This window comes from Fundulus heteroclitus, chromosome 4 (genome assembly GCF_011125445.2).
Source record: "Fundulus heteroclitus isolate FHET01 chromosome 4, MU-UCD_Fhet_4.1, whole genome shotgun sequence".
Lineage (NCBI taxonomy): Eukaryota > Metazoa > Chordata > Actinopteri > Cyprinodontiformes > Fundulidae > Fundulus > Fundulus heteroclitus.
Window position 1 is genome coordinate 200,902 of NC_046364.1, and position 23,507 is coordinate 224,408.

Sequence of the window (23,507 nt, forward strand, 5' to 3'; positions counted from 1 at the left end):
GAACCAGCTCTCCATGTTCTGCACCGTTCTCTAATGTCCAAAGTGTCAACATTTGCTGACATCGTGGAAATTACAAACAGCTGTTGTTTTGTTCAAAGTCTTTTTTAAATAAAGGACTTTATAACTTTAGGAAGAAATGTGAAAATAAAAGATATAAATACAGAACCACAAGAAGGTTCTGTTCATCTGTATGTGGGTGAAGCTGTGGAAGCATTTTAACCTTTTCAAATGTTTTAAGAAGATGTCATACTGCATTCAAATATGAGTTATTAATATCAGTTATTACTGGTAATATTATTGTCACTGTTATAATATTTGAAGTGTGTTATGTTGCTGTACATTGACTACCCAATAACTCAATAGTATTGATGCTTGTTTATAATGCATAATGCAAATAGGAAAGAATTGTATTATTTATATGTATAGAAACTAGAACGTTGTAACCAACAGTGTCAGGAAGTGATTGATTTTAAAAGAGGTTTATACTTCTGCCAACTGATTTGATGTTATTGTTGTATAAAACGCCGTGCTGGGACCTTCAGACTGTTGCTCTTGCCCATCCTCAGGCACCCCATCCACATGTCGGTCAGCAGCATCTGGCTGCAGGTGTGAGCGATGAAGTCTCTGTGTTTGGCCGCTACAGCCAGCTTCAGGCAGGTGGAGTTGCTCCAGTTCTTCAGCTCGTAGGTCAACATCTTCATAGCCAGCTGCTCGTCGTGCTTGTAGGACTGATCCAGCAGCTCGTAGGCCAGCTGACCAAACTCCCTAAACACAAACACCCTTTTCAGGTCACAATGCTCAACATCAGACGGTCAGCGTGGAGCAGATCTGCTCTGAGACGCCGGACCACTCCGGCCAGAACCTCAGAACAATCTCCAGAACTGAGCGTGAACCATTGAGCTATATTATACACTGAAGTGCTGATTTTGCCGAAAAACTGAAGTCACTGGCCGCCATCTTGCTCCTCCCTACTCTCACAGAATCCCACAGGATTTGGTTGCAACAACAAGCAGTTTTCTGGCTGAGTGAAAACGTTGCACAGGTAATTCTACAGTCAGTGGATGTACTAACACTATCAACTACTAGGAAATTAGGTGCTGAAATATTTTACATGTTATTCATATTAAAAATATATATGTATAAATAAGTATGTGTATATGTATATATGTAGATATATGTATACACATATGTAAATATATGTTTATGTATATTGTTATATATATATTTATAAATGTTATATATATATTTAAATGAATAAAATGCAAAATATTTCAGCACATGACTTTCTCAGTACTTGAAATTTTTAGAACATAACATAAAGTATATGGCATTAGACATTTTAAAAGTTTTTAGCCCCCCCTGAAAATGAGAAAATCCTCGCTGCTGTAGCGCACATATTCCCTAGTTACTGGGGGGAAATAGGGAGTACCAATATGGCGGCTGGTGGCTTCAAAGCGACTCGTTCAAACAGACGGTGATTAGCACTCCAGTGTATTATATAGCTCAGTGGAGTGAACACGACAGGAACAGGACCGGTGGTGTGAACATGGTGAACAGAACCAGAACCAGACGGCGGTGGTGAGGACTCACTTGGAGTTGTTCTCCAGATCCTGATAGATGTCGTCCACCAGCTCGCTCTGAGACGATTCATGAGCCATGGCCTTGTAGAGCTTGCAGGCCACCAGAGCTTTAGCCATGGCCTCTTCCCCCCGCTGCCACAGGAACAGCGCCATCTTCTGGCGCTTCATCAGCACTGCCCATACCATCAGCTCATGGAAGGGATACTGGAACCTGCAGACCTCAGGGTCATCCACGTCAATGTCCACCTCCTCCTCCTTCTTCTTATTCTTCTTGCCTTTGCCCTTTGGTCGCGGCTCATCGTCCTGCAGAGACAAAAACCTTTGAGCAACGCTTCTCCTGCAGCTCTTCAGTTTCACACCAACAACACATGCTCACCTCCATGCCGAGCAGCTTCAGAGCTTTGGGCTGCGAGAGAGAAAGATGGAAACTGATCAAACTGTCATTGTTAACCAGAGGTTAAATCACACTGGAGCTGAGTTCTCCCCTCTGAGCCGGCCACATGTGGCCTCCTCCTGCTGCTGCCTCCACCTTTACTCACTCTTTTGAGGCCGTACAGGTTGTTGTACAGAGCCCTGAAGTTCTTCCTGGTGTAGTTGCAGCGGTACGCTCCACCCATCAGGAACTCCAGAACCAGCCCGATATCAATCAGGGTGATCTGGTAGTCTGGAGGGAGATTCCCCTGAAACACACATGGGTGGAAAGATTCAGTCTGCGTACGTTCTTCATTCATCAGCAGAAGAAGAACGTTTCTGCACAGCTCTCTCAAGGTTCCACCTGAGCATTTAATTCAGGCCTGGACTTTGACTAGACAATTTCAACATCTTTTCTGTCAATGCAGATGACTGTACACTGTGTCTCTGCTCTGTCTTCTCTAACATAGAAAGTACTCCTGGGTCAATGTGAGCTTCTGTGCTTTCTGTGTCTCTGCTCTGTCTTCTCTAACATAGAAAGTACTCCTGGGTCAATGTGAGCTTCTGAGCTTTCTGTGTCTCTGCTCTGTCTTCTCTAACATAGAAAGTACTCCTGGGTCAATGTGAGCTTCTGAGCTTTCTGTGTCTCTGCTCTGTCTTCTCTAAGCCCCAGTGGGTGGAGGCAGATGAGCGTTCACACTGAGCCTGGTTCTGGTTCTGCTGGAGGTTCTCCTCCCTGTTAAAGGGGAGTTTTCCTCTCCACTGTCGCTTCATGCATGCTCAGTATGAGGGATTGCTGCAAAGCCATCAACAATGCAGACGACTGTCCACTGTGGCTCTACGCTCTTTCAGGAGGAGTGAATGCTGCTTGGAGAGACTTGATGCAACCTGCTGGGTTTCCTTAGAGAGGAAACTTTCTCACCAACCTGGAGGATCTGATGGAGTCTGACTTTGGAAAGAACCTTGAGATGATGTGATGTTAATTAGAGATGTAGAAATAAAATTTAACTGAAATTATCTTGCAGCCGTTCTGTTGTAGATCTGCTGCTGTGTTTAGATCACACTTCAGCTGTGGAACAGATGATATCACATCAGAATCTAGTATACTTTGGTCTACAGAGAACGTCCGGTTCCACTCAGAGAACAAGCCCAGACCCTCATGGTTCCTCCATCATGGTTCCTCCATCATGGTTCCTCCATCATGGTTTTGTCCATCATGGTTCCTCCTCACATTTGCTGATATGACTCCAGAAAGAACCCATGCTCCTTGATTGATAGGAGAATACTTGTAGTGCTGAGATGTTCTCCTCCTGGGATCATGTTCCTCTCTGCAGGAATCAGGTGTTCTGGAGATGACCTTCTACCCGTCCCAGGTTGACGGACAGCAGCAGCTGCTGGGTTGGGTTGGACTTTGGATTGAATTTAGTTTTTAGAGCAACCTAAGACTCGTGGAACGGGTCGAGCTTTGAAGCAGCAGAGGGATGTGTGGAGATGTTTCCCTACAGATCAGCTCTCACCTTCTTGACGTCTCGTACCACAAAGTGCAGAGTGTTGGCAGGTCCCAGCTTCTGCAGAAACAAGCACAAAGACGTGGAACCATGAACATTTGGTCTGTGGACACCTAATCCCTGACAGCAGCACAGAGCTTCTGTGTAATCTGGAAATAATGTGACTCCTGTTGTTTTAAAAGCTTTGTCTGTCACTGCATGAGATTAAGGTTAACAGAGAAGGGATATGAGAGAAGAGGGAGGTCAACACATTCAGCATAAAATGTGGAGGATTTCATGTTTTGAATAAAACCTTTCTTTGATCAAACACACAGAAACACTTCTCACCATATAAAAGATATCAATGTGAATACTTAATAAATGTTAAATAAATGAGAATGACTTCTCGTCTCCCTCTAAACCATCATTCTGGGCCCTGGTGGAGGTTTCCCTGCAGCTCTTTTATTGGTGAATATCTTTCTGTGGCTCACGGTGTTGTACAGCTCTTCTAAACGGGGGATCGTCAGGAAGTGATGGATGTTGACGCCGTTTTCAATCAGAAGCTTCACAAAATCCACCCGGTCCAACACCAGCGCGTCCATCATGGCTTGCTCCAAGGAGTTCACCTGTGCAACAAGACGAGCAGCAGCATGGTTACCAGAGCCGCCGGCACGCCTCTCCCCGGCGCTGACGCTCGCTCACCCAGCTCAGCAGCTCCAGTTTCCGAGGGTCCGTCTCCTCCGGCGGCTCCGGTTTGCTCTTTCCTCCTTTTCCCTTCTTTCCTCTGGCTTTGCCTTTTCCTGCTGCTGCTGTTTGTCTCTGGGCTGCCGGGCTTTTGGGTCGATCCGCCGTCAGGGCGCTCACAGGCTGGAAACAGAAACGGTCAAACGACGCACAACAACCAGCAGACTGAAGTTTGCTGCGGCGAGGACTCACCGGCCAGTGGAGGCCGTAGACAAAGATCTGACTGCGAGCGATGTCCACTCTGTTCCAGGCCAGAGCCAAACTCAGCTGATCAGAGGCAGACGCGTTGGTGCCTGGAGTCATGGACAAAGTCAGAGTCACATGGTCTCCACCAACAGTGCTGGTCCTCAGGACACGCTTACCTTTCAGCAGAGCGGTGAGGATGGACATCTCTATGTCCTGCTGGCCCTCTGAGCCCATTCTGAACACTGTGATCTGCACAGAGACGCACACAGCAAAGATCTCACTCAGTCTGGAGGCTCGGTTAAGTTCTAGAGAAGCCTGGAGAGTCAAGAGGAGCTGATCAGAGAATCAGGGCTGCATCAAAAAGCAGATCTGACCCCATCAGACCGCCTCAGATGCTGGTGGCTGAAGGTGGGTTCTGTGTTCTGGGCATCTGAGAGCAGAGATGCTGATGCTGTGAGCTTTGCTCCTGCATCTGTTCTCCAGCCGGCTCTCTGCTGGCAGCTTTAGGCCTGGAGCGGCTGGAGCCATCACCAGCATGGATGTTCTGCTCAGCTGTCAGGGTTCTGCAAATGTTTGTTTCCAAAGCACCTGAATAACTCCAGCATCAGCCCAACAATAAGCTGCTCAGCAGGCTTTGCTGCTTTACCCAACTATAGATCAGCTGCCATGTTTTATTCTGGAAGTCTGCAGGGTTCTGATCACGCTGGACGTGACGTTCTCTGGAGAACCTTTAGGATGCTGTCTGACTCCCGGAGGCGGGGCGGTCTCCATCAGTTATCGCTCTCAGAGACACTGGAGCCAGTAGGTCTTCAGCTGTGGCTTTATGCTGACAGACATGAGTAATCACACCCTGATCATTCTGATCAGCAGCATGGAAGAGTGAGCGCTTACCCACAATGCACCACACCAAAAACCCTGACCCTAAAAATCAGCTAAAAGAGGAGGAAACAAAGAAAATGTCCAATAAAGGAACAAACGCATCCTAACTAAAGGCAAAAAGCAAAATAATCAGCAGATTTTGGCGGTAAGTGTTTCCTCAGATGGTTCCTTAACAGACCTGATCTCGTTCCTTCACTTCTAGAGGATCGCTGGAAGATACTCTGCAGTTTCCTTTAGTGCATTTAGACGGATGATGAGAGCTTAGACGTGCTTCTGGATGCACGGTTCACCTGCAGCGCTCTGGGAGGACATGTGGGGCTGTTAATCTGACAGCAGACCATTTAAAGTGAATTGATGCTCAGATTGCTTTACATGCAGCTGTTCTGTGGAAGGATTGTGGGATTAAATAAATGGTTGGAACAATCTCAGTTAAGTGCTGCATCAAATGTAAACCCTTGATCATTATGTTAATGTTGCAGTGAGCAGGTCAGAACGCGGCTCACATCCAGCATGGACTCCGTTTACCTCCAATACGCTGACGCTCCCAGCTTCAGGGAAACTGTGGAAGATGTTAGGACCGGGTACGATCATTTCTCCAAATATCACAACTAACATTAGTGAAATGCTTCCAAAAGGAAAAATATTTACAGCGATTAGAAATGTTAAAGAACCTTCTTGGCCCTTAAAGGCGTGGTCCATCAGAAGCATCCTCCCTAATCTGCCCGCTCCCTAACACTGAAAGGCTGAAGAAGAGTTTTTACCCATAAGCCATTGCTTTGCTAACTCTGAGCCCTAAACTGAACTGTGCTACTCATCCACTGCTCTGTTTCATCTTAAACTAGTCCATGCTTTATTACACCTTATTGCCTTATTGTATATTTTTGTCTGGTTTCTGATTTTACCTTTTAGACTTATATGTGGTGTGTGCGGTGCTGCGTGAACTACTGCTCTATTTTGTTTGTGTTTTGGCTGCAGGAACCACATTCCTGTGTGCATTTGACAAATAAGCAGAAAAAGATATTTAGTTTGAGCCTTTAAGGAGAACCAAGCTGGAGACATTAAGAGCTAAAAGCCACACCAGGAGGAGCTGGCCTGCAGTCAGCCAGGGCTGAGAAGATTGCTGCATGTCTGGTATCTATAACCATCTGTGTTCCTGTAAATAACTAAAAGCAACTGCTGCCTCCAGACCTGCAGCCCTGGCTAGGGGGGGGGGGGGGGGGGGGGGGGGGGGGGGGGCTGCTGCTGTCAGGGTTGTTCGACAGGAAATAAAGGCCCAGCTCCCACCCTGGTCCTGGGGGTCCTGCACGTTTTGTGGGTTTCTGCTCCGACACACCGTCTTCAAGATATGCTTCATGGATGAACTTCTGAAGTATCTGCTGCGCCTAAGAAAGCTTCAGGCTTTATTCATCTCACATTGGAGAAATTCACATCGGCTCATAAGAGAAGGTGCATCAGTTATTATACAGTGGATCTTCATCTATACAGTGGATCTTCATCTATACAGTGAATCTTCATCTATACAGTGAATCTTCATCTATACAGGGAATCTTCATCTATACAGTGAATCTTCATCTATACAGTGAATCTTCATCTATACAGTGGATCAAAGAAAATCAGAAAAATAAGAATAAAGCCTGAGCAGGTGCTGCAGTCATCTAAAACATGCAGGCCCCTGAGGTCCAGGGCTGGGGCCACTGTCTGTTTGGCCCGCCCCGGGTGTGTGGCCCCGAGTCATTCATTCATTCATTCATTCATTCATTCATTCACTCGTTCATTCATTCATTCATTGACAGGTTTATCCTTCTCAGCACGAGAGGAAACCGTCTCTCAGAGCGTTTTTCAGTGTGGAGGATGAATGACGACACAGATGACATGGTGAGAAGCTCATTCATTCATTCATTCATTCATTCATTCAGTCATTCATTCATTCATTCATTCATTCAGTCAGTCATGCATTCATTCAGTCATTCACTCGTTCATTCAGTCATTCAGTCACTCATTGACAGGTTTATCCTTCTCAGCAGGAGAGGAAACCGTCTCTCAGGGCGTTTTTCAGTGTGGAGGATGAATGACGACACAGATGAGATGGTGAGAAGCTCATTCATTCAGTCATTCATTCATTCATTCATTCAGTCATTCAGTCACTCGTTGACAGGTTTATCCTTCTCAGCAGGAGAGGAAACCGTCTCTCAGGGCGTTTTTCAGTGTGGAGGATGAATGACGACACAGATGACATGGTGAGAAGCTCATTCATTCAGTCATTCAGTCAGTCATTCATTCATTCATTGACAGGTTTATCCTTCTCAGCAGGAGAGGAAACCGTCTCTCAGGGCGTTTTTCAGTGTGGAGGATGAATGACGACACAGATGACATGGTGAGAAGCTCATTCATTCAGTCATTCATTCATTCATTCATTCAGTCATTCAGTCACTCGTTGACAGGTTTATCCTTCTCAGCAGGAGAGGAAACCGTCTCTCAGGGCGTTTTTCAGTGTGGAGGATAAATTACGACACGGATGAGATGGTGAGAAGCTCATTCATTCATTCATTCAGTCAGTCATTCACTCGTTCATTCAGTCATTCAGTCACTCGTTGACAGGTTTATCTTTCTCAGCAGGAGAGGAAACCGTCTCTCAGGGCGTTTTTCACTGTGGAGGATGAATGATGACACAGATGAGATGGTGAGAAGCTCATTCATTCATTCATTCAGTCAGTCATTCACTCGTTCATTCAGTCATTCAGTCACTCGTTGACAGGTTTATCTTTCTCAGCAGGAGAGGAAACCGTCTCTCAGGGCGTTTTTCAGTGTGGAGGATGAATGACGACACAGATGAGATGGTGAGAAGCTCATTCATTCATTCATTCACTCAGTCATTCATTCATTCATTGACAGGTTTATCCTTCTCAGCAGGAGAGGAAACCGTCTCTCAGGGCGTTTTTCAGTGTGGAGGATGAATGACGACACAGATGACATGGTGAGAAGCTCATTCATTCATTCATTCAGTCAGTCAGTCATTCATTCATTCATTCAGTCATTCACTCGTTCATTCAGTCATTCAGTCACTCGTTGACAGGTTTATCTTTCTCAGCAGGAGAGGAAACCGTCTCTCAGGGCGTTTTTCAGTGTGGAGGATGAATGACGACACGGATGACATGGTGAGAAGCTCATTCATTCATTCATTCATTCATTCATTCATTCACTCGTTCATTCAGTCATTCAGTCATTCATTGACAGGTTTATCTTTCTCAGCAGGAGAGGAAACCGTCTCTCAGGGCGTTTTTCAGTGTGGAGGATGAATGACGACACAGATGAGATGGTGAGAAGCTCATTCATTCATTCATTCATTCATTCATTTAGTCAGTCATGCATTCATTCAGTCATTCACTCGTTCATTCAGTCATTCAGTCATTCAGTCACTCATTGACAGGTTTATCCTTCTCAGCAGGAGAGGAAACCGTCTCTCAGGGCGTTTTTCAGTGTGGAGGATGAATGACGACACAGATGACATGGTGAGAAGCTGCTTTAATGCTGATGAGAACATGAAGGCCACTCTACTGATGATGCAACAATGAGCAGAAGCTGAGCTTCCTGGTCCTACCAGCGCTCTCTTCTTCATGCACTCCATCACCATGAGGTAGATCTGCTGCGCCTGACTGCGGCTGTAGTTGAAGGTCTTCTGGATGGTGACGAGCAGCTGATCTTTGACGCTCTCATTGACCAACCTGCCGGGGCGGAACGGCACATTGAGGAGAACGCCAAAGGCGGTCGCCATCCTGAGGAAGGGGGCGGGTCTCTCACCCGTCCTCCTCGCAGTATTTGTGAGCGAAGGAGATGATGTCCGAGGCCCGACCGCTGCCGTCACAAACCACCACCGGGACCGGCGGCTCCTCCTTCAGACTTTCCAGCACGATGGAGATGACGTTAGGACCGCCCTCCAGGATCAGGCAGACGACCGGGACGCCCTGACCCAAACCTGACAACACAACATGGCGAGATGGTCCACATGAACATCTACAAGAAGTTTGTTTCCTCCTCCTGCTCAGACTGGAGAAGCAACGAGCTCCACTGAAAGCAAAGACGGAGAAATGATGGGACATCCATGAACATCTGACCAGGCGTCCCAACGGACAGAGAGAACGCATCCCATAGTTCTCAGGCAACTTCAAAATTAACTTTGACCCCTTATGTTCTGTAGACATTTATAGAATTACAGAAAGTATTGTTGAAAAATTTCACTGATTTCAACATTTTCTGTCTTTCTGTTGCCTCATTTTACCGTTTCTGTGGTCTATAGACTTTTTATGGGTTTGGGTCAGTAATGGTTTGAGTCAGTGATGGTTTGGGTCAGTTATGGTTTGAGTCAGTGATGGTTTGAGTCAGTGAGGGTTTGGGTCAGTGATGGTTTGGGTCAGTGATGGTTTGAATCAGTGAGGGTTTGGGTCAGTGATGGTTTGGGTCAGTGATGGTTTGGGTCAGTGATGGGTTTGAGTCAGTGATGGGTTTGGGTCAGTTATGGTTTGAGTCAGTGATGGTTTGAGTCAGTGAGGGTTTGGGTCAGTGATGGTTTGAATCAGTGAGGGTTTGGGTCAGTGATGGTTTGGGTCAGTGATGGTTTGGGTCAGTGATGGGTTTGAGTCAGTGATGGGTTTGGGTCAGTTATGGTTTGAGTCAGTGATGGTTTGAGTCAGTGAGGGGTTTGGGTCAGTGAGGGTTTGGGTCAGTTATGGTTTGGGTCAGTGATGGTTTGGGTCAGTTATGGTTTGGGTCAGTGATGGTTTGGGTCAGTGATGGTTTTGGGTCAGTGATGGTTTTGGGTCAGTTATGGTTTGAGTCAGTGATGGTTTGGGTCAGTGATGGTTTTGGGTCAGTGATGGTTTGGGTCAGTGATGGTTTGGGTCAGTGATGGTTTGAGTCAGTGAGGGGTTTGGGTCAGTGAGGGTTTGGGTCAGTTATGGTTTGAGTCAGTGATGGTTTGGGTCAGTGATGGTTTGGGTCAGTGATGGTTTTGGGTCAGTGATGGTTTGGGTCAGTGATGGTTTGAGTCAGTGAGGGGTTTGGGTCAGTGAGGGTTTGGGTCAGTTATGGTTTGGGTCAGTGATGGTTTGGGTCAGTTATGGTTTGGGTCAGTGATGGGTTTGGGTCAGTGATGGTTTGGGTCAGTGATGGTTTTGGGTCAGTGATGGTTTTGGGTCAGTGATGGTTTGGGTCAGTGATGGGTTTGGGTCAGTGATGGTTTGGGTCAGTGATGGTTTTGGGTCAGTGATGGTTTTGGGTCAGTTATGGTTTGAGTCAGTGATGGTTTGAGTCAATGAGGGGTTTGGGTCAGTGAGGGTTTGGGTCAGTTATGGTTTGGGTCAGTGATGGTTTGGGTCAGTGATGGTTTGGGTCAGTGATGGTTTTGGGTCAGTGATGGTTTTGGGTCAGTTATGGTTTGAGTCAGTGATGGTTTGGGTCAGTGATGGTTTTGGGTCAGTGATGGTTTGGGTCAGTGATGGTTTTGGGTCAGTGATGGTTTTGGGTCAGTTATGGTTTGAGTCAGTGATGGTTTGAGTCAGTGATGGTTTTGGGTCAGTTATGGTTTGAGTCAGTGATGGTTTGGGTCAGTGATGGTTTGGGTCAGTGATGGTTTTGGGTCAGTGATGGTTTTGGGTCAGTGATGGTTTGGGTCAGTGATGGTTTTGAGTCAGTGATGGTTTGGGTCAGTTATGGTTTGAGTCAGTGATGGTTTGGGTCAGTTATGGTTTGAGTCAGTGATGGTTTGAGTCAGTGAGGGGTTTGAGTCAGTGATGGTTTGAGTCAGTAATGGTTTGGGTCAGTAATGGTCTGGGTCAGTAATGGTTTGGGTCAGTGAGGGTTTGAGTCAGTGATGTTTGGGTCAGTGATGGTTTGGGTCAGTAATGGTTTGGGTCAGTAATGGTTTGGGTCAGTGAGGGTTTGGGTCAGTGATGGTTTGGGTCAGTAATGGTTTGGGTCAGTAATGGTTTGGGTCAGTTATGGGTTTGGGTCAGTGATTCTGGTTCTCCTGGTTCCTCGGGAGCTGAAGGCAGAGGTGACAGCTGAGCCTCCCTTTGCTGTCCCTGCCTTACAGACGTGTCCAGGCATAGGATGACAAAGGGAAACCCACAGGTCACATGATGGGTGGCGTGAGCAGGTGGGCAGGGACTGAGTAGTTAGTTAGTTAGTTAGTTAGTTAGTTAGTTAGTTAGTTAGTTAGTTAGTTAGAGTCTGGGGACTCACGTGTGTTGATCTTCTGCAGGGAGATGTGCTTCTCCAGCTGCCGACGAAGGCGGACCTCCGCTCCGTATTTTCCCGTGGTGCCGTTGTCAGACAGGATGAAGTGTGAGTGGCTGCTGTTCAGGACCGACAGCTTGCTGAGTGGGTTGGACATGGTCTGGTAGGGACATGTCACCTGAAACACAGCTAGCATAACTAACAGCACATCTATAGATAACCAGTTTACAGCCCAAACCAGCATACAATGTTATTTCTGTGCAGGTGATACTATTTTACTCCTGTAAAAGATTTTAATTGTGAAAATTCTATTTTATTTATGAAAACAGCCACAATAAAAACTTTTTTTTTTAAGCAGAAAGTTAGCTTCTGCCTTTCAGTGTGGGGTCTTTTGGTTCTTTGTAATGAGGTGGACCTATAGCCTCACAGCGGGGTCTCCTCCCAGTGGGAGGCACCTGGAACACCTGTGAGGAAGGCCCCAGGTGTCTGTTCAGGTGTCCAAAACATGTCCTTCCACAGCTCTACTGTACTTTACCTCCTGCTGATGACACTCCTCAGGATCTGACCATGTTCTGCCACCATATGGAGGAAGCTGCTCGTATCTGGAACCTTGTTCCTCTGGTTCATATCTCAGGACCATGCATGAAGGTCAAGACAGTAAATAGAGAGCCTTCCTTTGTCAAAGCGCCATCTCTACCACAACAGAGCAGAAAAGCAGCTGCATCCCAGCATTGTTGCCCCTATCTGCTTATCCATCTGCTAAGATACTAAAACCCCCGCTGATGACTCTCATCCTGCTAAGATCTAGACTGAGTTCTGATGGTCGTGGCTGGAAGACGCCAACGTCATCATCCAGAGAAAAGCAGAGACGAGGCCCTGAGGTGCCAAGAAGGCCATCTTCTGTCCATCTTCTGTCCATCTTCTGTCCATCTTCTGTCCATCTTCTGTCCATCTTCTGTCCACATTAACAGGATGAGTGAAACAGGGAGCCTGGTAGACTCCAATCACAGCAAGGAACAACCTCCACTATTTCCCCTGAATGTGGACTCAGCTGTGAGTTATTCGGTACCTCCTGCTCCTCCCTAAACTGTCTTATAGTGTCTATAGGAGTGGCGTTAAAGATGCCATCTATCAGCAGGACTCTGTTGACCATCACACACCAGCATATATCAGAGGCGCTTCAATCATTTTCCTTCATTACTATCTAATGTCGACTAACAGCCAATCAGAGGGAAGTACAGGTAGCTGAGACGGGAGTTCAGAGATGTTTGAATAATTCAACAAAGGTTGATAACTTGTGTCTCTTCTTCTTGGGTTTAATTTTGATAATGCTTCATGGTTAACATGGTCTAATCAGACTTTTCTTACATCTTTCCCAATCAGGTCCTCTTTGTTCTCTACGATTCCCCAGGGTGCGATGCCGATGGCGCAGACCTTCCCTCTGGACTTGGACGAATGGTCTTTGAGAGCATCTCCAACATGTCGGATCACTCCTGAAACACAGAGAGGGCCACAGCTTTCTCACCTTCTCAAGATTACAACGTTCTCCTTATTGACATTTTAAGACACTTTATGGACTGGATTCTACCTGAATAAGTTATCAGGTGTTCTTCCAACAACTCGCCTGCCAGCCTGTGTTCATATTTAACTGATGTCAGTTTTAATCTAAGCAACAGTTTGTGTTCTCATGTCGTCATGCTGTAAACGGCTTCTCTGTGGCAGTAACACTCAATGATACATGGATATCACCCTGATGACTGGCTGGAGGAATTTCATGTATTATTTTATTAATACCTACAGGTAAATCATCCCACCTGGCTCTGAATGGTTCAGGAGGATTTATGAGAATAAAACAGCTGATTTTCATGACAAATGTAGTTTAACACTTTCAGTGTGACCAACTGGTTATTAGCGTTGAGAAGTTCAGATATTAGACATAAATTATGCTGAATATGAGTCAGTACCAGTCACCGGTTTGAGGTTTGCAAGTAGAAGGTTTTTACCTACGTTTGTCAGATGGAATCCATTTTGAAGAGAAAAATTAAATTCTGGTTAATTCAGTTTTATTTTCATTAAATTCATTCATGAAAGATGTCATCTCGAGGCTCTTCAGAGATAAGGAGCTGAATGCTGTGGAGACAGACCCCCCCCATGGATGATGGACGGACGCGTAGATGTCTCACCTGTGCTGACTCCTCCGGTGAAGATCCAGGCTCCGGTGGTGACAGCGGCTTTGATCAGACCCTTTCCAAAGACCTGCTTCAGTTTGGGGGGCAGGTCAAAGTTCTGGAGCCCCCCATGGACAGAGATGAGCAGTGTGGGCAGCTCCAGCTGCCACTCTCTCACCATCAGGTGGAGGAGGGAGTCTGGCTTGGAGTCATGGGAGACCCTCAGGTACTAGAAGAAAGCATGAAGGTGAGAACGTCATTTCTCTGCATCGTTCTCCTGATACCAGGCGGGCTGAGCTCTGCTACCATGGCCTTGTTGACATGCCCCCCTCCCTGGAACTCCAGGACCCCGTAGGCGTCGGTGGGGAACGTCTGGGTGTGTTTTAGGACGCTCCATCTTTCTGTAGGCTGGACGTCCAGCTGGACCAGCTGGGCCGTATCCTCTACTGCCCCCGCAGGGAGGGGGGTGTGCTGCGCCACCAGCTGACCACAGCTGCACCTAAACAACGGGAAGAAGCCCACTTTACCTCACAACGCAGGGAAGACGAGCGCGTTTATAACCGAGGAAAACACAAAGACATGTCAGGGTTTCAGGCTTTGTTCCAGAATACGCTGCCTCCTCTGTTCTGCTCTGCTGCTGGGAACACTGAGGAGGAAGTCACCACCTCAGGATCACCGTGGTTCTGAGATGCATTCAGCCCAGTGATTTAAGAGCCATTACCCTGCCGCTGCAGCCGGTCCGGTTCCTCTTTGGACAGAACCGTTTATTCTACAGAGGTTTTTAAGTTGATGGTAACGGGATTTATGAGCAGACTTTACGTGGATTTGATCTGAGGCCAAATCCACTCCAGGTTCCTCACATGTTCTCTTCAGTCCTGCTGAGTCCACTGAGAGGTGAAACTGATCCTTAGAACCAAAAACCACGACTTTACTGTTCTGCATCGCCTTGGAGGAGGTTCTGACCCGTCAACAGACAGTGGAGTGTCATCAGCATGTGACTGACGTTAAGCTGGGGGGGGGGGGGGGGGGGGTCGTATAGATGTTGTGATTTATGGGGCCAGAATGGACTCCTGATTTGTTTGCTCTCCTTGATTTATAAATACCAAAAGTCACAAAGTAATCCCTGTATGCCCTGTGAGACCAGAACCAGAACCAGAACCAGAACCGCTCATTGCTGTAGTCCATGGAAAGCCTCTTTCTAAATGCCATAATAAATCTGATGCTTTATTTTTCTAAACAGACATTCAGCTTTTTTACACTTTGAGCTCTGAGTGTGGGAAAGATTTCATCATGTTAAATATTTTTATAAATTGCTCTGTCCTCATATTCATTTTACTAGAGGAGAAGCAGAGAGAGGATTTACTCTCTTCAGTCAGGACTGATCAGCAGCTCGTCAGCCGCGGCTGCTTCTCTGACCACATCGTTAGAACAGAACCAAGGAACATTTCAACAACCCGACACTTAAAACAGATTTCCATCAGAAGTGAGCCACCTGTGGCTCTGCAGGGCCGGGCCCAGCGCTCCACCTGTAAGGCTTTACCTGCTGGCATCTTTGCCGGGAATGATCTGGATGCATTCTCTCTTCTGGAAGGTCCTCTCGATCCACGCTCGGTGAATCTGAAACAGGACCGCAAACATGTGGGCATGAAGCAGATTCCAACATGTTGCTGCGGTCTGCATAAGTCAGGCAGAGAGAAACTGATCTGCTGATCGTTTTCCTGCAGAAAACTTCAGGAACTGTGCATGTAAAAAAAAAAAAAAACAGCGTTAGTCTGCAGCTGAAATACACAAGCACCAAAGTTCCTGCTGGAAGGGATCAGGCTAATTTCTGGCTGAGTTTGATTTCCATTCCTTCATTCATTAAATCCTCTTAGTCCCCCCCCCCCCCCCAGTCCTGCTGCACAGAGGAACACCCAGAAGCCTTTAAATCTCTGTTTCCTGTGAGTTTAACCCCGATGGTCGTCAGTGACGGCCTGCTGGCTGTGCTGCTGCACTTTGTCAAATCTCTGCACTCCCGCTGATGGAGGATTACTGTGGCTCACGGCTGCAGCGCCTTTGTCTCTTTCACGTGAACGATGAGCTCCACAGAGACCATCATCATCATCATCATCATCATCATCATCATCGTCATCATCATCATCATCATCATCATCATCATCCCCCATCAGAGGGCGGAAGCAGCAGAGCAGCGTCTGTTTCATACCTGGGAACTAATTAATCTGAGACTCACCAGTCATTTGAAAGTGAAACTAATCAAATGCAGAAATAAATTAAAGTTTATTTTATCTTTCGGCTGCTCTGGTGGATTCTCAGAATGCTCTTGAGGACAAACTGTCAAACTATTAATTTTGTCTAAAGTTTGCAGCTTTGTGTATATTTGTAGAATGAAAGTTAAAAGAAAAATAAATTGAACTCTTAAGATGTTTAAGTTTTACCTTATAGCTGCAAGAATTTAGGACTTTTGTTACTTTTAATTATTTTACTTATTCTCTTCTGCTGTATAAAACTATGAAATGAGCCAAGATTGTTCAGAAGAAATGAAGGTGTTTAATCTCAATCTAAATTTAAAATAATAAGATATTTCCAGTAATAATCCAGAAACTGGGGTCAGCTCAGGAGAAGTATTAATATTGCATAAAACTAAATGTGTATTTAGATTTGTCTGCTGGTATTAGGGATGGAGAAAACATCTTTCCAAATAGAAAAACTAAATCAGCAATCCCCCGAAACATCCGTAGAGCTTCTGCATGAAGACAACTTCAGTGAAAAGTTTTAGACTTCAGAATTAGCATTTTAAATATACTTTGGTCATTTTCAGTTTTCAATGTTTTAGACTTTCTTTGACCAGATGACCAGACCAGAGAGACCCACCAACCTCTGAGATGCTTCCACCTTCTCATCAGGAGAAAGAAGAATGGTTCCCTCCCAACCAAAGCCAGTGCTGAGGTCCTGCTGAGGTCCTGCTGGTCCTGCTGGTCCTGTGCAGCCGTGTCAGGCCTCTGGTCTCCTGTGCAGAGCAGCTCTGAGCAGCTGGTCACACTTCTGGAGGCGTCTGCAGATCTGCAGCGCTGGTGTCTGACTGTGGAGTCTGACTGGAGCTCAGGAACTCGTGGCTAAATGCAACTGAGCAGGTTCAACAAATCTGCTTAAAGAAATCCTCCAGAAGCCCAAAACCTCAGCTTCCACACCCCAACCTGCTGATCTGAAGAGGTTTACTTCCTACCCTTCCACAGATGTGAGGCTGCCTGATGAAAGAACCCACGGCTCCACAAACCAGTTAGCTCCACCTGGACCCGAGATAGAGAACATTTGGAGGACTCGGGTTAAGGATCAGTAATCGGGACCAGGTCAGAAAAAATACTGAATCAGACGTTTTACCTGAAGAAAAAAATGGTTTTCTTTTAGAGCCTGGAACAAATTATTCCTGGTAAATTTATAAGAAAGTACCCCCCCCCCCCTCACTGAATTCTTCTGGTTATGCTTCCAGGGTAATAGCAGTTCATCCTCTATTACCATCTAACATAGAAAGTACTCCTGGGTCAATGTGAGCTTCTGAGCTTTCTGTGTCTCTGCTCTGTCTTCTCTACCATAGAAAGTACTCCTGGGTCAATGTGAGCTTCTGTGCTTTCTGTGTCTCTGCTCTGTCTTCTCTAACATAGAAAGTACTCCTGGGTCAATGTGAGCTTCTGTGCTTTCTGTGTCTCTGCTCTGTCTTCTCTAACATAGAAAGTACTCCTGGGTCAATGTGAGCTTCTGAGCTTTCTGTGTCTCTGCTCTGTCTTCTCTAAGCCCCAGTGGGTGGAGGCAGATGAGCGTTCACACTGAGCCTGGTTCTGGTTCTGCTGGAGGTTCTCCTCCCTGTTAAAGGGGAGTTTTCCTCTCCACTGTCGCTTCATGCATGCTCAGTATGAGGGATTGCTGCAAAGCGTTCACACTGAGCCTGGTTCTGGTTCTGGATGCAACCTGCTGGGTTTCCTTAGAGAGAAACTTTGAACCAAAGGTTAGTCTGGAAGGCTACTTTCCAAACGTCACTGGAGGTTAGAGCTTGCTGAGATGGACAATGAAGCTTGGTCTCCAGAACCTACCTGGAACATCTCTATAATCTGACTGAATCTTTTTTCTTCAGATGACATATTGTGAATTGGAGCTACAGAAATAAAATTTAATTGAATTTAATTCTGTCACGTAAAAGTTTCAGATAATCAAATACTATTTATTGAGAGACAAGGTTAGCATGAATTAAAACAAAAGGCTTTTTTAAATAATGATTTCACTTGGTAAAGTAAAAAAAGCCTCCAGACCAACGTAGCTCTGTAGGAACCAGCCATCAGCCTCCTTGGTAAACTCCACATTAAACGTGATTAAATGATTTAATGTGGGTTTTTAACCACTAAGTTCAGTTTCACCGTCTCACGCAGCGCTGATGACGTCTGATTAGAAAATCACTGAAACTGAAGCAGCGCGACATGAAGGAGGCTAAAAGATCCGACAAGAACCACAGAACCCTGATCCACACATGGAGAGAACATGGACCAGTGGAGAACCTTCCCAGGAGAGGTCCACCTACCAGAACCCCCCACAGGGCTCATCAACGCCTCATCCAAGAGGTTCCAGAAGAACCCAGAACATCATCTGAAGCTCTGCAGGCCTCACTGCTCAACTTAAGGTCTGAGCGGCAGAAATGGAAGAGACCAGAACCACTGCTGACCCAACAGAACACAAAGCCCATTTCACATTTACTAAAAACATCCTGATGATCCTCCAAGACTCCTGGGGAAATGTTCTGTGGGCTGATGAGACAGAAGTGGACCTTTAGGTGTGGCTCCTGCAGAACATCACAGCTACAGTCCAACATGGTGCTGTTAGGGTCTGGTTCTGCATTAACTGATGGAACCCTGATTTCTGTGGTTCCACTTGTTCTCTCAGACTTCAGGTCTTCTAAAAGGAGAACTTTAGGGCGCCGTGGTTTTTACCGTCTCTGTGGAACAGGCAGCAGCCGTGTTCTGTGGAGGCTTTAAAGCCTCATGTTCACCTTAAGCTGCTTAATAAGATGCCTAAACTTAAAATGTTTAATATTGCTGTTTTGTAAACATGTATTATTATTATTATTATTATTATTATTATTATTATTAATGATAAATAAATAATAAGCTTGCCTTCTCATGTTGAATGTCAGTTACTTTTTTCCATAAACTGCTCACCTTTAAATCAGATATTTTAGGCCTAATTTTGCAACAAAATATTATGTTTGATCGTCTGACAATTGCTGTGAATTCGTTCTACTTTTAATTTCAGATTGAGCTCCCAGCCTTATCCAGTGAGCTCTCCTGCTGACCTTCAGTCAGCTCCTGAACTGACGCTGAGGAGATGCCTGAAGGAATCCATTCCTAGCAACAATGAACACAGCAGGGTGGAGATCACAGGATTTGGATCATTTGAGCTTTAATTGAGAGTAATGCTGTTCACAGGAACGACTTGTTGCACAATGAGCTGCTTTATTGCTGCGTGTCGTTGGTGCTGACAGGAAGTGGGCCTCCCCCTGAAAACCAATCAGATAACAGCAAACAGAAAGCTGACAGGAAGTGGGCCTCCCCCTGAAAACCAATCAGATGACAGCAAACAGAAAGCTGACAGGAAGTCCCTACATCGCTCAGATTAAATTAGATTCAGATTATTCCACAACATCAACATGTGGAGGTAGGCAGGTATCTACCCATCATCTACTGATCCATCAGAGGGAACAGCACTGAAGAACCAGAGAGAGCTGTGTGCTAACACCACGCCAGGCTAGAAAGACAACAGCAAGGACCTCAGAGCAGAACCTGCTGCTGACCATCAACCTGAGAAACGTCTAAGGTCTGCAGACCATCTGAGTCCATCATCCTGCAGAGAGGAGAACGTCTCAGCAGCTTCCAGCAGGAGAACGTCTCAGCAGGTCCAGGCTAAGGTCAGAGCAGGAAGCTCAGAGAAATGAGCAGAACCCCAGGAGCTCCACCTCAGACTCTACAGGCCTCAGTCAGCGGGTTAAAGCCTCTTCTCTGCAGAACCAAGATGGCAGCAGGACTGATGTTAGCAGAGCTGCTCCTGGAGGAAGGACCAGGAGACCAGAGATGATGGACCATGATGGAGGAACCGTGATCGAGGAACCGTGATGAAGGAGGGATGATGATCTGGGCCTGTTATGCAGCTACAGGACTTAGGAACCTTGCAGTTATTGAGTGGAGCAGAACCTCGCCTGTAGAACAAAGTACTCTAGAGTCCAGAATGAGTTCTTCTGTCAGCTTTGGGCTGACCAAGTTTCAACCTAAAGCTGAAGCTTGGTCCAAACTGGGTCAACAGAACCAACATCTTAACGCAGATCTAGAACAGAATGACTGAAAAGGCAGAGCTGCTGAAATGGTCTAGTCAAAGTCCAGACCTGGACTTGATTAAGTTGTTGTGGTAGAACGATCAGAGAGCTGAGCAGTGAACCGGAATCAACCGACATAACGGAACGGAGCGAAGCAGAAGTTACCCAAAACTGGTTCTACAAGCTGTGGACCGGGTTCTAGACTCAGGGTTCCACCTGACTGGATGTTTAACAAAGGTTAGGTTTCAGAAGGTCCACCCTGGACCTTCAGCAGCAGCAGGAGAAGCTGCAGGATTCGTTCCTAACCTTCTCACCTTGGTTTGTCTCAGGATGGACAGAACTCAGAGTTCAAAGAACGTTGGACCAGAATATTCATCCCAAAGGGAAATCTTTAGCCAGTGTTGGTCAGTAAATGTCTCCAGAACAGCTGAGACGGCGCAGTGGACCTCTGCAGGGAACCAGTTCTTAGTTTTAGCCAGGTGAGGTCTGCAGGAACCACAGATCTGCAGGAAAAGCTTCAGCAGCGTCTAAAAGCTGAAGACAGCCACGGGGCTTAGATTCCAGGCCGGTTCCCCTGATCTGTTCTCCATCTGAGGAGAACATACTTTCATGCATTTTTATTGGACCTGAAGATGTGCTGCTGAAGTGCAGACACTTCCTGGGATCAGAACCTGCTGCGTGAAGGTCTGGATCAACAGGACTCAGTCCAGAACAGGCAGCATGTAACAGGACCGGGTCCAGGGTCCGGTCCACAGGCGCCATGTGGGCCGGACGGTGAAAACATTTATTATTACTGTAATAATTGTAATTATTTAGTCTACCGTTATTATTTTCTCTTTGCAGCATGTCAGAGCCAAAGCAGCCGCCTGATGAAGACACATTCAGCTGCTCAGAGACCTGCTGTGGTCTACAGTGAAGTTACCAGAACCTGGTTCTGCTCAGGCTCACCCTTTGTGATCCAGAAGACGCGCTGCGTTTGATGGATGAGCGTCTGACTGAGCCAAGGGTTCCTCTCCTTCCTCTGCTGTCCATGCTGGGATTCACAGGTTCTGCTGACACTCACAGGTTCTGCTGCGCCATCCTGGAACAGTCCCGCTGGTTCCGCTGGTTCCGTCCTCGGCTCAGAGGGAAGTGCTCTCAGGTCCGGCTCGCTGCGCCTCTAATCAGGATTAGTGGACGCCGCTGAGGGTCGAGCTCTTTAATGGAGGAGATTTGCTGAACAATGGCTGGAGGCCGACCTGCTGGTCCATGTCTGCCTTCATGTCGTCATGCTGCTTCAGCTAAAGCGCCACAGATAATTATTTCACTGCTTTAGGTTCACTTCAGCAGGGAACTTTAGATCAAACTATTTAAACGCAGTTTATTGTGGTAGTCAGAGATGGTGACAGCACCACCTGCTGGCTGCAGCAGCAACTACAGCACCGGCAACAGATAATTACAGCTTCATGTTCTAGGAATGTTACTGAAAGGTTCCTGTAGTTCTCTAACTCCATCACTAATTAAACACTTTTACAGATTAATTACAGACTGATGTTTTAACCCTTTATGTTAATTATAGTGATTTTCTGCTTCCAGCGAATGCAGACTAGAAGTTTATGATCAGAATGCCTGAGCAGATCCTCAGTGATCCGGGTCATCAGCAGCAAGCAGGCTTAGATCAGAGGCAGCAGAACCTTCTCTCAGTTCTCCTGAAGACGTTTCCTCACCTGTCCAGGTGTCTTTATCAGTTCTGGAGGCTCTGATCTACCTGCAGGTGGAGCGCTGCTGGTTCTAAGCACATGGAGGTCCATCCTCCTAGAACCAGTCCAGGTCAGAACCAGTGAGCCACCATCTCTGTCCTGGTGGTTAGAAGCTGCTGCTTGGTGTGAGAGGAGGACTTGGTCTCCTGAACCATGATGAGATGCTGATGTAATCTCTCTGGAACGTGTTGGAGAACCGAGCTGTAAACTCTGAGGAGATGAAGCTCCATCCTCCTCCTCTGTTCACTGATGGCTTTGCTCTTTGGACCAAGATGGCTTCTTTCAGCCTCTTTCTAACATCTGTTCTCCCTGTCCAACATCTGGACCTCATGGTCCTCAGCAGTGTCTCCTTTGTTCTGGAGGTACCAGAGAACCTCTGAGCCCTGAGCTGCTGGTCCTCCTGCTGCTCCAGGCGTTCATAGTTTAGTTTCTCTGATGGACTCTCAGCCGTCCTCGCTGCTTTGGACCGCAGACACAACGCTGCCCAGCTGAGGTCTGGATGTTCTGACTCTGGGAGGAACCCGGTTCTGTCTGGGAGTTTTTATTAGGTTTGAAATTTACTGGAATGTTGTGTTGGAGAAAATTCTCCTGTGTTTCTCAGAAACTCCTGACACATCTGGAATGTTTCTGCGTCTCTGTTCTCTCCTCTCTGTTGTTTTTCTGCCAGCTTCATTGACTGATTTGATGAAGGCCCAGTTCAGGTAAACACAGTCTTCCAGTGTTGGTTCTCCTCCGTGGCAGAGGGAACGTTCTCCGCCCTGTAACTCAGAGTTCTGACAGCAGTTTGTGCTCCAGTGGCTGATGGGAATTCACATAAAGTTCTAAGTTATTTAATGTTTGATAAATAACTCTCTGTCTGTCAGGTGAATATCTGCCCAATCAGCTGATATCAGGACAATAGTTGAAAGGGATGATTCAAGCTCTGGTGATCTTTTAACATCAAACTGCACATAAAGAATAGAACTCTTCAAGTTTAAGAACTGCGAACACATTTTGTTTGAGGTCCAGACAATGTTTTTCTATTGTTGTATTTCAGCCTAGTCTTAAAAGTAGACGGGGTGTCTGCCTCACGGACCAAAACTGGGAGTTGGTTCCACAGGAGAGGAGCCTGATAGCTAAAGGATCTGCCTCCCATTCTACTTTTAGAGACTCTAGGAACCACCAGCAGACCTGCAGTCTGAGAGCGAAGTGCTCTGTTAGGAACATACGGGGTAATCAGAGCTCTGATATATGATGGAGCTTGATTATTAAGGGCTTTATACGTTAGAAGGAGAATTTTAAATTCTATTCTTGATTTAACAGGAAGCCAATGAAGGAAAGCTAAAACAGGAGAAATATGATCCCTGTTGTTGATTTTCATCAGAACTCTTGCTGCAGCATTTTGGATCAGCTGAAGGCTTTGAACTGCATTTTGTGGACTTCCTGATAGTAAAGAATTACAATAGTCCAGCCTTGAAGTAACAAATGGACAACTGTAATTTCCTATTTCCCAGTTAGTATTCTGTCATAAACTCTTACAGTAATATAAGTAACATGTCATCACTCCATTTTTAGAAGTCCAGCCTCTGTTTCATTGGTACCTGCCTCCAGTGGAGAAGTTGACTTTCTTTTGCTCGTGTGTTCACAGGTTTTATGGCAATAAAATACGATAAAATATAAAATCTTCATCAATCAAAAGTGACAAAATGACAGCAGCCAGTTCTTCTGCTCTCAGAGTTTTACAACCCGTCTTA

General features: G+C 46.2%; 1 protein-coding gene and 1 long non-coding RNA gene across 4 annotated transcripts in view; one reads left to right on the top strand and one right to left on the bottom strand.

Moving 5' to 3' along the window:
* LOC105919505 (transient receptor potential cation channel subfamily M member 1) overlaps window positions 1-21,261 on the bottom strand; it is a 42,230-nt gene extending 20,969 nt beyond the window's left edge. For 2 of the 3 annotated variants that reach the window (XM_036135749.1, XM_036135748.1), the window contains exons 1-17: window positions 20,984-21,261; window positions 15,227-15,303; window positions 13,993-14,185; window positions 13,702-13,915; window positions 12,887-13,011; window positions 11,525-11,696; window positions 9,086-9,260; window positions 8,886-9,009; window positions 4,585-4,657; window positions 4,415-4,515; window positions 4,181-4,345; window positions 3,970-4,104; window positions 3,509-3,559; window positions 2,120-2,260; window positions 1,957-1,986; window positions 1,591-1,883; window positions 537-765 (exon numbers count right to left, since the gene is read on the bottom strand). In XM_036135749.1, the coding sequence (XP_035991642.1) occupies window positions 537-765; window positions 1,591-1,883; window positions 1,957-1,986; window positions 2,120-2,260; window positions 3,509-3,559; window positions 3,970-4,104; window positions 4,181-4,345; window positions 4,415-4,515; window positions 4,585-4,657; window positions 8,886-9,009; window positions 9,086-9,260; window positions 11,525-11,696; window positions 12,887-13,011; window positions 13,702-13,915; window positions 13,993-14,185; window positions 15,227-15,303; window positions 20,984-21,067 (2,382 nt within the window). In that variant the 5' untranslated portion in view covers window positions 21,068-21,261. Of the gene's footprint in view, window positions 1-536; window positions 766-1,590; window positions 1,884-1,956; window positions 1,987-2,119; window positions 2,261-3,508; window positions 3,560-3,969; window positions 4,105-4,180; window positions 4,516-4,584; window positions 4,658-8,885; window positions 9,010-9,085; window positions 9,261-11,524; window positions 11,697-12,886; window positions 13,012-13,701; window positions 13,916-13,992; window positions 14,186-15,226; window positions 15,304-20,983 lie in introns of all 3 variants that reach the window. The other variant, XM_036135747.1, reaches the window with a different exon arrangement.
* Window positions 7,254-7,929, top strand: LOC118562848. Its single transcript, XR_004930823.1, has 3 exons — window positions 7,254-7,375; window positions 7,461-7,661; window positions 7,747-7,929. It is a non-coding gene; the product is annotated as an uncharacterized LOC118562848 (long non-coding RNA).
* Window positions 21,262-23,507: the final 2,246 nt, after the last annotated feature.